Source organism: Perognathus longimembris, chromosome 1 (assembly GCF_023159225.1).
Source record: "Perognathus longimembris pacificus isolate PPM17 chromosome 1, ASM2315922v1, whole genome shotgun sequence".
In the NCBI taxonomy this organism is placed as follows: Eukaryota; Metazoa; Chordata; class Mammalia; order Rodentia; family Heteromyidae; genus Perognathus; species Perognathus longimembris.
Window position 1 is genome coordinate 108,568,950 of NC_063161.1, and position 17,158 is coordinate 108,586,107.

General features: G+C 39.4%; 1 protein-coding gene across 1 annotated transcript in view; it reads left to right on the forward strand.

The window, feature by feature from the left end:
• Positions 1-17,158, forward strand: part of Pdcd1lg2 (programmed cell death 1 ligand 2) — a 33,375-nt gene that overhangs the window by 4,812 nt on the left and 11,405 nt on the right. The window contains 2 exon segments of the mRNA XM_048347807.1: positions 11,106-11,380; positions 11,383-11,441. Of these exon segments, the coding sequence (XP_048203764.1) occupies positions 11,106-11,380; positions 11,383-11,441 (334 nt within the window).

The window sequence follows — 17,158 nt, forward strand, 5'->3', positions numbered from 1 at the left end:
TTCTGAGGCCCTGAGTTCAAGCCCCAGGGGTGGCACACACACGCAAGCATGCACACACACACACACACACACACACACACACACAGCACTCATTGGTTATTCATACTGTAATGTGGCTTTATTAAGTCTTCCTAAAGCCCTAGTGAGCAACAAAACTTAATGCTATGGCACGCAGCTAAAAGAAGAGTCACTTAGTGGGGGATGTGTTTGAAGAGGAAGGGAAACCCTCTCAGAATTAGTTTTCTTCTTCTTCTTTTTTGCTAGTCCCAGGGCTTGGACTCAGGGCCTGAGCACTGTTCCTGGCTTCTTTTTGCTCAAGGCTAGCACTCTGCCACTTGAGCCACAGTGCCACTTCTGGCCTTTTCTATATACGTGGTGCTGAGGAATCGAACACAGGGCTTCATGTATACAAGGCAAGCACTCTTGCCACTAGGCCATATTCCCAGCCCACAAATTAGTTGTTTTCTTGGGGAAGCTAGTCAGGCTGTTAGAGTTGGGACCATGAGTGCGCTCTCAGATGAATCCTAGAAGGTAAGGAAGGAAGACAGCGGCAGGTACAAGGGATTAGATCTTCCATGATATCAACTGTAAAGCCATGGAAAATCACCTAACATTCTCCCCTTGATTAGCAAATGATCCTTTGGAACATGATAATCTTTTGAAGAATGTTCTGTGCCTGTTTAGGTGGTTCTGGCCATACTTCACAACCTCCCCTGGGCTGCCTGGCCTAATCTGGTACTAGAGACATAGATTTGGTTCTTTTTCTCACAAGAACATTCCTATGTTTTGCCCCCACAGGACCAGCAAGAGCAATATTTTATGATTCCTTGGCAAGGAATCCCAACTGGCTGGGAGTTTAGAGACATTACAACCCACATTAATAGAAAAGACCGCTTTTCTTACACCAGCCATTTATATTTTTATATCTTAAAAATAATGCTTCTAAAAATAGCAAACAAAACAACACCAAAACTCTGGAGAATAGAGAAATTGTGGTATATTAATCAAGTAGATTATTATATTAACCAAATATACAGCATGCAAATAAATTAGTTACTTAAAGAAGTACTATTGTATCTATAAGATTAATAGCATAATGTTGGAGGGAAAAATAAGATTGGTCCAGAAAGATGATATACAGTACCATATTTTTTTATAAATAAAATATTGGTCAATCATACTTACTGTATAAGATAAAAAGCTAAAATTCAAGCAAGACCTATGAGAAGCATAGGTTCAACTGTCAGTTAATTCAGTGCCGGAAGTAGATGTTTATCATTCATAGTGTTTTACTTCTTGGGATGAAGTGGTGGGTTCAGAGATGTTCACTGTCTTTTTTTTCCCTCCTTTTTTGTCCAAAACTGGGACTTAACTCAGTAGCTGAGACTTTACTCATTGGCTGGCACTCTCCTACCTGAGCCACATCTCCAACCCTTATTCCTTTATTTTTATATAAATTTTCTTAAAGTTTTTATAAAATATGTCACAAAAATAGTATAACACAAATATAAAGCCTAATGTTTCTGACCAGTTTTGTAGCCACCACCCAGATTAAGAAGTAGAGGAGTGCCAGCTTCCCCCTAAATCTTCATCTACCCCAGCCCAACTAACCTTCCCCCCCAACAGACATTTTTCTATAAAATAAACTACTAAAGATTACTAAAAGAACCTAGGTGCCAGTGGCTCAAGACTATTCTAGCTACTCAGGAGGCGGAGACCTAGAGGTTCACAGTTGGAGGTCAGCCTAGGCAAAAAAAAAATTGCTATAGTCCAAAATAATCATAAAAAACCTAGGCTAGAGGCATGGTGCAAGTGGTAAAGCACCAGCCTAGCAAGTAAGCTAAGCAAGCCTGAGGCCCTCAGTTCAAACCTCAGTTCTACACCCCCAAAAAATTACTAAAAGAAATCTTACTAAACATTCAGCATAAAATGTATATTTCTTATAGTTTTAAAATTAGCAAATGTAGATACACCAACATCTAAAATGACTTTATGTATTTTATTGGACATGGTATAATTTATTTAACCAGTCCCCTATTGATAAACATTGCAGTTTTATTTTCATTTTTTTCCCCTGCAGGTTCTTGCCTGTAATCCTACTGTATCTTACTATTCAGGAGACTGAGATATGAGGATTGCGGTTCAAAACCAGCCCAGGCAGGAAAGTCTGGGAGACTCTTATCTCCAATTAGCCACCAGAAAACCAGAAGCAGATCTGTGGCTCAAGGTGGTAGAGTGCTAGCCTTGAGCAAAAGTGCTCAGGGATAGTGCCCAGGCTCCAAGTTCAAGCCCCACAACTGACAACAACAAAACCAAAATACCTCCTAAAGATAGTGGTGAAGGGACTGGGAATATGGCCTAGTGGCGAGAGTGCTTGTCTCATATACATGAAGCCCCGGGTTCAAGTCCTCAGCACCACATATATACAAAAAGGCCAGAAGTGGCACTGTGGCTCAAGTGGCAGAGTGCTAGCCTTGAGCAAAAAGAAGCCAGGGACAGTGCTTATGATAGTTCCATCCATGCAAATAATGCATTTTGTTCAAATTCATCCTATTACTTGTTTTTTTTTTTTTTTTGGCCAGTCCTGGGCCTTGGACTCAGGGCCTGAGCACTGTACCTGGCTTCTTCCCGCTCAAGGCTAGCACTCTGCCACTTGAGCCACAGCGCCGCTTCTGGCCGTTTTCTGTATATGTGGTGCTGGGGAATCGAACCTAGGGCCTCGTGTATCCAAGGCAGGCACTCTTGCCACTAGGCTATATCCCCAGCCCCCTATTACTTGTTTTTAAACCCCATTCTCCACTTTACAAAATTGATAGGTTTTATTATTCTATTTTCATACTCAAACTGTGATCCTCCAAGTCTTAGCCTTCTGAATGGCTAGGATTACAGGAGTGAGCCAATGGCATCCAGAAAGGCTCATTAACTGTTACCCACAGGTATCCAGTGCTTCAGCCCCACTTAGCCTTTTCTTTATAGATGAGCCTTTGAGTCCTTGCCAAAAAGCAATTGGTCATATTGTATGTGAATTGGATTCTAGACTACTCTGTTTCATTGACTTGTGAGTCTACCCTTTTGCCAATATTGCTTTTGCTTATTGTTGATTTATAGTTGATTTTTTCTTATATTTTTTTAAATCACATGAAATTCCTTTATTTACTATTTAGTCAAATATCTTTTTTTATTGTCAATCTGATGTACAGAGAGGTTACAGTTTCATACGTTAGGCATTGGATACATTTCTTGTACTGTTAGTTACCTTCTCCCTCATTCCCCCTCCCCCCTCCCCATTCCCTTCCCCCTCCCCCTGAGTTGTTCAGTTGGTTTACACCAAACAGTTTTGCAAGTATTGCTTTCGTAGTCGTTTGTCTTTTTATCCTGTGTCTCTCGATTTTGGTATTCCCTTTCACTTTCCTAGTTCTAATACCAGTATACACAGTTTCCAATGTACTCAGATGAGATGAGTGATAGTGCAAGTACAACCACAGGAAGGGGATACAAGAGGATCATCAACAATAGAAGATATGGTTTCACATGGCATATTGAAAGTAATTACAACAGTGATATAACAGTCGTTTCCATAACATGGAGTTCATTTCACTTAGCATCATCTTATGTGATCATGAGGGCATAGCTATCGGGCTCTTGTGATCCACTGCTGTGACTTGCCTAAACCTGTGCTAATTATTCCCCATGAGGGAGACCATAGAGTTCATGTTTCTTTGGGTCTGGCTCACTTCACTTAGTATAATTTTTCCAAGTCTTTCCATTTCCTTACGAATGAGGCAATGTTATTCTTTCTGACAAAGGCATAAAATTCCATTGTGTATATGTACCACATTTTCCTGATTCATTCATCTACTGAGGGGCATCTGGGTTGGTTCCATATTTTAGCTATGACAAATTGTGCTTCGATGAACATTGTTGTGCTGGTGGCTTTAGTGTGTTCTTGTTTGTGGTCTTTTGGGTAGATGTCCAAAAGTGGGGCTGCTGGGTCATAGGGGATCTCTATGTTTAGCCTTCTGAGGAATCTCCATACTGCTTTCCAGAGTGGCTGAACTAGTTTCCATTCCCACCAACAATGAAGTAGGGTTCCCTTTTGTCCACATCCCCTCCAACATTTATTATTGTTAGTTTTCTTGATATAGGACATTCTTACTGGGGTGAGATGGAATCTTAATGTTGTTTTGATTTGCATTTCTTTTATGGCCAGTGATGTAGAGCACTTTTTCATATGTCTCTTGGCCATTCTCATTTCCTTATCAGAGAAGTCTCTTTTTAAGTCTCTAGCCCACTTGATGAGGGGGCTATTGGTTCTTTGCGGTTTTGTTTTGGAGGAAGGTAATTTTTTTAGTTCTGCATATATTTTAGATATGAAGCCTTTGTCTTTAGCCCACTTGTTGAGGGGTCTATTGGTTCTTTGTGGTTCTGTTTTGGAGGAATGTTGCAAAACCTAAGACTATTTTCTAACCTAGACATGCTTAAGGGGAAATATTTTCATAGCTTATCATGTCTTAGAAGGACCAAAAAGCAACCATTCTTCTCTCACTGGTATTTCCTCCTCTTTTCTATGTCCCACAGAGGAAAGTGAAAACCTGAATGGTGCGCACACAACTATGCTGATGCTTTGTTTTGTTTTTTGCCAGTCCTGGGCCTTGAACTCAGTGCCTGAGCACTGTCCCTTGCTTCTTTTTGCTCAAAGCTAGCACTCTGCCACTTGAGCCACAGCACCACTTCTGGCCATTTTCTATATATGTGGCACTGAGGAATCGAACTCAGGGCTTCATGTATACAAGGCGAGTGCTCTTGCCACTAGGCTATGTTCCCAGTCCCTATGCTGATGCTTGAGGTCACTCTGAAGACAGATCACGATTTTCACCTTTCTACTTGGCCTAATTCACTACTTCTGATCAGTGCCGACAGATACAAAAGAGAAAAATTAGGTTAGAGAAAGGATTTCTATGATAAAGAAATCTCTCTGTAGAATGCTCACACATAGAACGGAGCAAGAGGCAGTTGCTCAGAACAGGATTTTGTCCTAAACCATGCCTTCAAAGTTGTCTGAAATCTATGGCTGTGGAAATTAGCCCTCTAGGTCCCTCTCACCTTTCAAGTACACTATGTAGGAAGTCTGACAAAATTCAAGTTTCTGTTGTTAAATGGAAAAAAAAGTATAAAATTAGCTTTAGAAGGAAGCTATCTTTGGAGATGATGCAAATGATTTGTTTTGTGTTTTCTGGAGATGTGACAGGTGCCGACTCTCACTGTTTCCTGGTTGAAATAAAATGCAAAATTGCCTCCAGAATCTTCAAAAACACTCTGGCATTATCCAAATTTAATGTCTTAATCTGGCTAAAAATCATGTCTATATGAATTTTTCATGCTTTCCCCAAGTCCTTTGCCCTTTAGCTAGGTTAAGGACCCTAAGTGAATAAAGAAACCCATGTTTTCTGCTTACTTTCATAGTTGTGGAAATTTTCCAGTGTTCACCTTTGTCTGACAACTTCAGAAACTTTTGTTTGATAACTTCAGAAGTTCAATGGTAGATTGAAGAAGGTTAATTTAATAGCTCTGTAGTATATTAAAGATAACATAAAATAAAATTTTCCTCAACATAATGCTAATGCATATGTATATCTCTTGTAGATGTAGTATAAATATGACAGCAGAAATATAAGTCCTATCTGTAGAGTTATTAGGAACACAGGTTGATTGAGGAGAGGGAGAAATTTGGATTTCATTTCTTTGGCTACCATTTGATCTTCAGCAAATTATGTTACTTGTCAAGGTTTGGCTTTATTTGTAAAATAAAAAAGTAGTAACTCCTAACTTTCAGGGGTTAAGGATGAAATAAAATAATTATATGCAAGTTCAGTGTCTGACCCATTGTAAGTATTTGTGAAATGCTAATTACTTCTCACCAACAGTGCAAGATGTGAGAGCAATCTGGCTGTGACAATTGTCACCCCATTGATTGCCAGGACTACTTTGGCCAATCTGGCTGGTTAGGCCAATGTCCCCTTCCTTCCTCATTACTCCTAACGCTATGTATTTGGTGGAAGAGGATGACCAGTTAAGGGTGAATGAACGGCTGCTCTCCTCAGCTAGAACCTCCAAACAAGTTTTCAAAGACCAATAATAGTCCAAATGCAGACATATATTAAAATTCTCATCTCAAATATTAGTGTGCATGAGAATCACCCCAGCTTTTAAAAAATGTGGATCCTGAGGCAAGCTTGAGTCTTCATTTCTAAGTAGCTCTTAGGTGAAGCTGAGGACAACACTTCAAACAGCAAGATGGTAAAATGGGTGTTGTAAGTGCAGGTGCTTTGTTTGTCCAAGACACTCTAATGCTTCTTAGTACCAACCATACTTTAGAAACTCCAAGGAAAATTGTTCTTTTTTTTTTTTTTTTTTTTTTTTTGCCAGTCCTGGGGCTTGTACTCAAGGCCTGAGCACTGTCCCTGGCTTTTTTGCTCAAGGCTCTTGAGCCACAGCGTCACTTCCAGCTTTTTCTGTTATTGTGGTGCTGAAGAATCAAACCAGGGCTTCATGCATGCTAGGCAAGCACTCTACCATCATGCCACATTCCAAGCTCTGGACAATGGTTCTTAACCAGAGGTTTGTACAATCCCTCAAAGAATTTAGCTTAAAGAGACCAAAAAAGGGGGACACGGAGGTCTGGGCTACTTTGAGAAGTTTTCTGCTATGACTTAGAGATGATCTGACACCCCCCCCCCCCACCACCAAAGGCTCATATTCTAAGAGTTTTTCCCAATGTGGTAGTTTTGAGATGATTGAACCTTTCAGAAATGGAATGTAGGGGTTAGGGATTTAGTTAGGTAGAAGAGCACTTGCCTGGTAAGTGCAAGGCTGAATTTGGTCTTCAGCTCTGAAAAAACAAACAAACAAAACCAACTAAGAGGTGAAGCCTGGTAGAAGGCAATCACAAGCCCCAGGCACTGCACCCTCAAGAATGGATTAAAACTATACCTGAAGAATAGATTGTTGAAAAGCAAAACCATCTGAGCACTTGGCTTCTTTTGAAGGTGGTCTCTTCCTTTTCTGCTTCTTCACCATGTTGTGACACAGTCAAAGGGCCATCATCTAAATGTTAATGCCAGGCTGCTCTGACCCTCCATCCACCAATCATAAGCCTGCTTATAAGTACACATACTTAGGTATTGTTATTAAAGCACCACTAAACAGGCTCTTTTAGGTGATTTCAATGTCAGCAAGGTAAAGTTCTCTGCTTGGCACTTCTAATGAGCAATCAGCCTTGAGAAAAACCTCGTGACAGAATTGTTTACACAAGTATTTTCATTTCCTCTGTGACTTACAAAAAGTAAAAGTGTTTGGAGAGTTCAGAAATATGTTGCCTTTTCTGAACCCTTATTTGGTCTAGGTGAATCAAGCCGAAAGCTTTGCATGTCTCAGAAACTTTAATTGGAAGCAAACTTAAACCAAATAATCTTCAGTGATTCTGAGGAACTCAAGATGCATGATTTATGTTCTCTAATTGCTCTGAATATCAGCCAAAGAAAAATGTCACCTGTCAGAAAGCAAAACCATCTGAGCACATAAACTTACAATCCCTACTGTGTATTCTGTGCAAGGCAAAGGGAAAAATGAGTAGAAAAATGAAAATACATGTGTTTTTTTTTTAAACCTGGGCAGTGAAGAGGGGAGTTCTGCTGTATACTAAGGGGAGTTCCAGAGGAAGTTGCAGATGTTCCCGCCTTATGAGAAGAAACCACAGTGTGGTAAATAAATTTGCTAAACAGATTCAGTACAGTGTACATCCAAGTCTATCCTGTTCTCCGTACTCACACACAGCAGCTCACCTTCTCTGCATGTCCTAGCTCCTTCTCTGTTTCCTGCTCAACATCTGCAAGAAAATAGGAGATGCTCTAGGAAGACTGAAAATAGTAGAAAGCTTCTAGATGTGGCATACAGGCAATAGTTAATACATTTTTGATGACTTATGAGTCTCTCAAGGATTTTGTTCCGTATGGGGACTGAAGTGTATAGAGATGGTTCTCATCACAAAAGGATCTATCCTTAACAAGGTCTCATTATGGAGACTGTGGGTCCCAGTATATGAGACCATGTTATCACAAGTGTGTAGTGGATTCCATAACACAGGAAATCCTGAACCACAAAGTCCCTTTATATATTCTAGATATATGATATCTGTTCCCCACTTGCACAAATGAGTTCTTCACTTACATAATATTTGCTCTATATCATAGATCTTTGTAGAACAGGTATATTAATATTCTAGTTGTGGCTAGCTAAGACAAATAGAGACGAGATAAATATTTGCAAGGTTTATTTGTTCCCTCAGTTCTGGAGCTTGAACTCGGGGCCTGGGGGATGTTCCTGAGCCTATTTGTGCTCAAGGCTAGTGCTCTACCATTTGAGCCACAGTGCCACTTCTAGCTTTTTCTGCATGGTTTAATGGAGATAAGAGTCCTGTGGACTTTTCTGCCAGGATTGGCTTTGAACTGTGACCCTCAGATCTCAGTCTCGTGAGTAGCTAGGTTTACAGGTATGAATCACTTGGGTTTAGGTCAGATGCTTTATCTATTTATTTGTTTGTTTGTTAGAGTGGATAAAGGAGTTTATTGCCAGAAAGAAGTTTGGATCACTTTATTTTTAAATGACATGTCTCTCACAGACTCTTGTTCTGAATGCCTGGTCCCCAATCAATGACACCATTTTAGCAGGAGGAGAGAGAAGTCCTAGAGTGTGCCTTTCAAGGTTACTACTTGGTCCCAGGTTCCTACCTGTTCTCTGCTTCCTGTCTCCCCTAAGTGAGCAGCCTCTTCCTTCACATGCTCTTGCTGCCATGCTGTTCTGCCCCAGTACTGGAGGACAGCTAACCATGAATTGAACCTTCTGAAACCATGAACCAAAACAAAATCCTTCCTTCACTTACATTGCTCTGTCAGGTATTAGATCAAAATGATGCAAAGCAACAAGCATAAATTACTTATACTGTGGGTTTTAAGTCAGGAAATGGACTGTCTTGGTTAGTAAAATATTTGGGCTCATAAAAGATGGCTATGTATTTCATATATGATTTACTACCTTCCCCCAAAGTAAAAGATGGTGCAAGAGAATGCTTGCCAAATGCCTGGTTGCCACCAGACCTGGGCATTATATATGCTTTACCTTGCCATTTCCCCCACAATACCAAGAGATCAATGTTAACCTCGTTTTACACAAAAGAGTCTGTAATTAACAGAGATGCAATTATAGGCTCCCAGTCAAAGGGCTTCTAATCTCGATGTAGTCAGGATTTGAACTCAGGTATATCTGTTACTAAATGCTATGTTTTGTTTTTTCCTTATAGTGTTGTATACTGAAATTACATAGTCAGGATTTGAACTTAAAAAAATCTGTCACTAGAATGCTATGCTTAAAAATACAATAAAATACAATGCTATGCTTCATTCCTTATAGGGAATTCTTAGAAGAATGTTTTCTGAGTGGAAAATTTCTATAGTAGGTTTGTAGGTTGCAACGATTAACACCATTTAAGACTTAAAGAAACATTTAATAATTGGATTGGATAAATTAATGAATGATGCAAACCCTACAGAATCTAATTTGATTCAATCAATGATAACTTAAAAAGTACTTTATGATGTTCCCATGCCTCCATCATAGACTACCCATTCATTAATGATAGAAACAGCATAATTTTGTACAGTTTCTCATGCTTTATGTACACAAGTGCTATCCACACAAATGTTACCATGTTTGTTTACTTTATGCTATCTTTAGAGTTATTTAAATCAACTCAGTTTTTCTTTTTCCCTCCCTCCCTCCCTTCCTTCCTGTCTTCCTTCTGTCTTTTTTTTTTTTTTCCGAAGACTGAGACTTGAATTTAGTATCTCATTGGCTGGCACTCTACCATTTGAGCCATGTTCCAAACCACTTAGGTTTAAATTTTTTCCTCTGTATAAATGCAGACCAGTGCCACAGAAGCAAATAAATAAAATATAACAAATTTAAATATAATAAAAATAAAGCAGTGTTATAAAGTCTGTCCTGATAATAGTAATCTTCCCAGAAACTTCCTCTTTTATTGAAAGGGAAAGTTATGATAAAGATATGGATCTAGTTGTAGATTATATATAAAGGGATCAAAATCAGTTTGAAAAGAGAATAAGTTTCTTTGTAAATAAATCAACTCCCATTAAGCTTTGGTTCTGCTTATCTTATTTTGAGTGGTTCATGCCTCCCATTTTGGGAAATACAGTTTGGTGAGCAACTACTGATTTTTGAAGTCAAGCACCAACTAGCTCTGAATTTCAAGTTTATTAACTTGGTTATTGAGCTAACTTTTCTAAGCTAGTTTCCTCAACTGTACCACCTCATGATGACACATATTTCATGTCTTGTTTTCAGGGTTAAATGATATAGACATAAAGTGTCTAATATGACACATTTGTTACATAGTTGATATCCATTCAGAATTAATTCTATTTTCTTTTATTGATATAAAGTAGAAAACATCTACAGTGGGTTTGTTGAATGCAGTATTAAACAGCATTTAAGACTTAGAGAAATATTTAGACCGATCCTGGCAATGAAATCTTAGCGAGTTGTTTAACTTTTCTGTGCTTCAGTTTCATATGCTAAAAGCAAAGCATTTAGCAGGTATGCATTGATGGGAACAGAATGAAGAAAATGAACGTGTTGTTAAGGCAGTGAAATAAAATGGACTATGCTGACACAGAGAATGATGGAGAATGACATCTGGGCTCTATGGAGTTGGGGGGAGGGCATCAGTACTGTCCATCAGAAGCTCCTGCTAGGGGGTTCCCAAGGAAGAGCAGAGGAGGGAGCACCTCAAGGCAGTGGATCTAGCCCCACTCCCCCGCCTCTTTCTCTGGGGATGAGGTGAAGGAGATAAAGGAGCTCAGGTGGATGTTCAAAAATGACAGGGATTTCCTGGGAGATGAGGGTGGCGTGGGTCTCAGCTCTCATTCTGGAAAAAGTGGACAACAATAAAAATGTCTTTCCTTTTTGGATTTCTCCAGTCTGAACTCAGATCACATAGGACTTTAATCTTTGAACAAATGAACCTTTAATAGCTGCTGCACCATTTGAATGTCATTATTCAGTGACAGTCCCTAAGGAAGTATACGTAGTAGACCACTGCAGCAATGTGAGCCTGGCGTGTGATTTTTTTTTTGACACTGAAGGTTGTAGCAAGCTTGAAGAAATAGGAGCCAATTTGCACAAAGGAGAAAATTATACACCCTCACCCAGAGAGAGAACCAGTCTGCTGGGGAAGCAGCTGCCACTGGGGAAGGCTTTATTCCATATCTCCCTAATTCAAGTCAGAGAGACAGGCTAGCACCACTGCCAGGTTACCAGGTTATCAGTGGGGTTGCTTGGGACTACAAGTACCTCATTGTGAAGGTCAAAGATTAAGTGGTTGCCAGAAGGACTACAGTCCATGGAGGTATCACTCCAACAGAGGACTTGTTTTGGCTGCAAGTAACAGAAACCTATTAATAGTAGCTCAAACAGAATCTGGAGAATGGTTTTTAAGGAGACAGGTCTCTCAGAAGGGTTAAGAACACCTGCTCAGAATTACTTTTAAAAAAATCTGTGTATAATGCAGCTGAAGTATGGGTAAGTAGTGGTAGGAGTTATGGAAATTAGATGAGGTTAGATATTAAGCCAGGAAAATGAGGCCATGAAAGGTGGGAAGGGTATAATTCACAGTTCACTCTCCCAAAATGATTCCACAAGTAAGCTGCTCTTTTATAGTAGCTTATTCCTCTAGTTTAAAAAACCTCTAAGTTTTAAAACTATAGTTTATACAATTAATGAGATAAAGTAGAACTAGACATTCCCTCTAGCCCACCAAAATGACTGAATAGAATAAAGTAGACTAGGGCATCACTTAGTAGGGCTAAGTGCTGTTTAGTAAACTCTTATTTTAGGGGTGAAAAGTGGAGATTTTAGATCATTCTGTAAATATTTTTTTCTTATTTTGAGTCATAAAAAGTTAAAAGTTTAGAAAATTCAGCTTAAATCCATGTCCTCTCCATCACACATGATGTCAAGTAGTGATCCAAGCAAGCCTAGTTAACACAATGGCTGTCCTCAGCTCTCTAAATGCCACGCTGTCTCTACCCCAAACAAAGCCAATCTAAATCTGAAGACTTTCTCTCCTGCATCCATTATCTTGTTTATTCTGAAAAAGGCCTTAGCTCAAGGCATGTAACCCCCACGAAAGGGTAGTTAGCTTGTTGATTGGCTTGTGCCTATCGAGTCTTGTGGCTTAAGATGTGTGCACTACTATCTGGCCCTTCACTTCTCACATATTTGTCCTTAGGGATCTGTTCTGTTTTCTGGAGAAATGAGAGTTTGGGCTCACAAAGGCCATTGATCTTGGCAGCAATGATATGACTAGATCAGGTATGAAGAACATATGAGAAGGATTAGATGTGATGGTAAATGTTGATTCCATCTGTATCCTTGAGTGGTTATTTACCATTTTATAATCTCATGATTTTTTTTTCTTGTGAAATGATAGTAGCTCTTAATACACAGGATTATTGTCAACATTAAAAGAGGTAAAGAACTAAGCATGGTTCTTGGCATAGAGAAAGTGTTCAGAGATTCAGTTGAACGATTCCCCCCCCCCCCTTTCTCATTGGCTAGTGCTCTGCCAACTGAGCCACACCTCAACTCTGAGTCCTAGTTATTAGAGTGACAGTGACCTTCCCATACTTCTATCATCAATCAGCCACCAGGAGAACTATTGATTAAGAAGTAAGTATAACTTGCAATTCCTTCATCCTGGGATCAGCAGGGAAGGGCTTTTAAACACTGATGTTTGTCTGGGTTCAACTAATATGAGGAAAGAAAACTGTTCTCAGGATCCTCTAATGTACTAGAGACCTAAATCACTATCCCCATGTTTATTGATCCCTGTTTGAATTTTATAGTGTTTCTAGGGTCTCTTGGGAAATTGGAGGCCATCTTTGTCCCAGTCTTTCAGGCTGATATGACTTCTTATTCCTGGAAGATATCCTACTTACTCCCTCAGCGGAATCTAGGATTTGTCAAGTGTGGAAAGATTTGATCCTTACAGTAATGCTCACCACACTGGAGGTTGGGGGTCATGGGGATCACAAAGACATCCTGAGCAACACATAAGAAATGGTCAATTTTAAGAAATACATTTCTAGATCTTCATCTTCCCCAACTACTCTTTCCCAGTGTTGATAAACCCGAGAATGCGCCTGCCAGGCAAGACTCTAGGAGTTTCCCAATAGTACTTCCTCTTTTTGTTGTTGTTGGTGGTGGTCATGGGGTTGAACTCAGGGCTTGGGCACTGTCCCTGAGTGGTTTTGCTCAAGGCTAGCACTCTATCACTTTGAGCCACAAGCCATTTCCAGGTTTCTGGTGGTTAATGGGAGATTAGAGTCTCAGGGACTTTCCTGCCTCACTGGCTTTGAATCACCATCCTCAGAACTCAGCCTTTTGAGTAGCTAGGATTATAGGTGTGAGCCACCAATGCCCAACAATACTTCCTCTTTTACTATGCTTTCTCCATCTTCATAATGACTATCTCTTCCTCAATTAGTTAGTGGCCATTAATTCTGTCCATTACCCTCCCAAGGCTACAATAAAATCGCCATAGTGGTGAAGACAAGAGCAATCAGAAGCTTTGATGCCCTGCAGAACTCACATGATTAACTAATTCTTTTACAAAGCAAGTGGTAAAGAAACCATCAAAACTGAAGGACACTAAGGACTCTTGAGTACAGTAGCAGCTAATAATAAAAATGAGGATTTTTCTTTTTTTTTTTTTGTCTGTCCTGAGGCTTGAACTCAGGCCTGGGTACTGTCCCTGAGCTTTTTTTGTTCAAGGCTAGCATTCTACCACTTGAGCCACAGCACCACTTTTGGCTTTTCTCTGTATATGTGGTATTGAGGAATCGAACCCTGAGCTTCACGCATGCTAGGCAAGCACTCTATCACTAAGCCACATTTCCAGCCCCTAAATGAGAGTAATTTTTGCCTTTATAAACTATGCTATTCAGCCAGGCATTAAAAAGCACACATCAAGAAATCAGAAGTCTGAGCCAGGAGGATCAAGAATTCTAGGCCAGCTTGTGCTGCATAGAAAGTCAGGGTCAGTTTGGACTGAAAGTAAGAGTCTGTCTCAAATAAGTAAGCATGTCATTCAAAGAATGACATTGCTATAATAAAACTGTTTCTAGTTTTATTCAGGTAACGTATATGAACAATATTCCTTAGTCCTTTTGGTTACAAAAAATGAAACATAGGGCTGGGAATATGGCCTAGTGGCAAGAGTGCTTGCCTCCCATACATGAAGCCCTAGGTTCTATTCCTCAGCACCACATATATAGAAAATGGCCAGAAGTGGCGCTGTGGCTCAAGTGGTAGAGTGCTAGCCTTGAGCAAAAAGAGGCCAGGGACAGTGCTCAGGCCCTGAGTCCAAGGCCCAGGACTGGCAAAAAAAACAAACAAACAAAAAAATGAAACATAGAAGTAGAATGAATATGAACCCTATCTCATTGAAACATTCTAATTATAATCCATACACATCCTCAGATTCATGAACAATTTGAAAAAGAGACAATTCCAATGAATTTTCATGTTTTATAATTATCTTTATCTTTAATAATTATCAGAATGCTTAACATTTTGTATTTCAGTAACACATGCTAAAATGAAAATTAGTTCTCATTTCAGTAGATTCCCCACCCCCCAAAAAAAGTCTGAAATAGACAAGAGTGCAACTTCAATGAGTGGAGTTACACTGCATTGAAATTTCAGACCTTCACCACAGAAGAGGAAGATAAAGGTCACAGAGATGAAAGAGTAGGAAAAAAGCAGTGTGGAAGTGAAAAGTTGTTTATACCTGTAAGGGCCAGGAGAGGCATTTGCTAAAGTAACTTACTGATGGAGCTCCATCTCTGCTCTCAATGTCTTTCTTTTCCCTTAAGAGAAAGAAGCAAATAATGAAATAAGGAGTCAAGGAAACAAAGTCTTGACTTTCAAAGAAGGAAAAGCCCCTGAGAGCTACAAACTCCAACCTGACATTCCCTTCCTAGCTGCTTCACAGATGAAGTATAAGTAATCCTCAAAGATTTGTTTCAGGAATTATTAGGACCCTGCCTGGATTCCCTGTGACCAAGGTCAGTAAAGCATTTTTTCACCTTATTCACAATTATTATGATAATAAGGGCAATAATACCACATACACACTATGTTTTTAGTTCAGAAATGGTAGTCCCTAGTATCATAATATCTTCAATAGCCAAAGTCAATGAAAGAAACAAAAACTAATTAGTCTGTGGAAATCTAAAGCAGAAAATAGTATGAGACTATAAAATTGTATGAGAATAAAAAGCTAACCAGAGAAAAAGGAAACAAATCAGCACTTAACCAAAGCTACAAGTAGGTAGGTAGTCAAGGTTAGTGGAACTCTTGAGATGGAAAGACATCTGACAGGCAGTAGAACACAGTGGGCTTGCCAATGGGAACTAAAGATCAGAATCGGAGGGCTTGAAATATTATGTAACTAACCCTTGGCTAAAAGCCTAGTCAAACCTTTCAGATTCTGACATGCATGGTTTTAGCTATTGTGCTTACCATATGCTATTTGACTAAACCAGATAAGCAGCAACAAGTTGAAGCTTGAAAGAATATCCTGGTTGTTGTCCAAAAATAAACATACTCAATACTTATGAAACAGTAACCCCTCTGTATGACATCTTAAAAATAACAATACAATTATTTTATAAAAGAATATTCTGATTCAAGGATGAGCTTCCCAATGAAAGGATTATTTGCTTATTGTCTAATCATGGTAAAGATGGCTGCTAGAGGAAATGGGAGCTTTCACTTATAGATGTATTTTGCCAAAAGTTAGCTAGCAAGCTGATGGCTAGTATCAAAAAAATAGTGATTATGATAAGAAGCAAGCTGAGAATTGTGGCTCAAGCCTAAAATTCTAGCTACATAGGAGGGAGAAATCAAAGGATTACAGTTCAAAGCCAACTTAGACATAAAAGTTTACAGGACTCCATCTCAACCTATGGCTAAGAGGAGTGGCATATGCCAGTTATCTCAGATCTGGGGTGTGCACAATGGCTGGATACAGTGGCAAATGCTTATTATCATCAGCAATTCAGGGAAGCACAAGTGGAAGACTCACAGCCCAGGCCATCCTGAGCACAAAAAGAGAACCTACCTAGATAGTAACCAATGCAACAAAGAGCCAAAGGCATGCCTCTCAAGTAGTACCACTTGCCTGCATCAAACCCTGAGTTTAAACTCCAGTACTACCTAATAGAAGAAAAAATATAAAAAGCAAGAGTTTATTCAAATTAGTAAGCCATTATGAGGCTCAGTATATAGGTTCCTCAAAAGACTAAAAATATAACTAATCTAGTTGTGCTATACCACTCCTGAGTATATATACCCAAAAGAATCACAGTCGGCTTACTCTGGAGATGCATGCCAGGACCTGTATTTATTTGAGGCGAGCACTTTACCATTAGGCCATACTCCCAGCCCAGGACCTGTATTTATTGCAGCACTATTCCCAATAGTCAAGTCATGGAAACAGCCTATGTGCCCAACAGCAGAATGGATAAAGAAAATGTGGCTATATTATGTGTAAGGAAGAAAAAATGAAATTATGTCATGTGTAGAAAAAAATGGGTGGAACTGAAGTCATCAGATTAAATGAAATAAGACAGACTCAGAAAGAAAAGGCTTGCATGTTTTCTCTCATGTGGAATCTAAAAGCAACAACCAAAAGAGACCATAAAAGTAGAAAAGGAATTACTAGGGAAAGCAGGAGATCAGGAGGAGGAGGGGAATAAATAACCATAGTTGGGGGAGGGTGAAAACAATCAAAGTACATTATTTACATGTATAAAACCCATTCCTACATATTGCATATATGAAACCCACTATCTTTTATGATTAATATATATTCAAAAAAGAATTGGCATGATTTAACAAAAGAGAAGCATTGTCAGTGCTGGTGGCTCACACCTTTAACCTTAGCTACTCAGGAGGCTGAGATCTGAGGATCACAGTTTGAAACCAGCCAGGCAGGTAAAGTCCATGAGATTTTTATGTC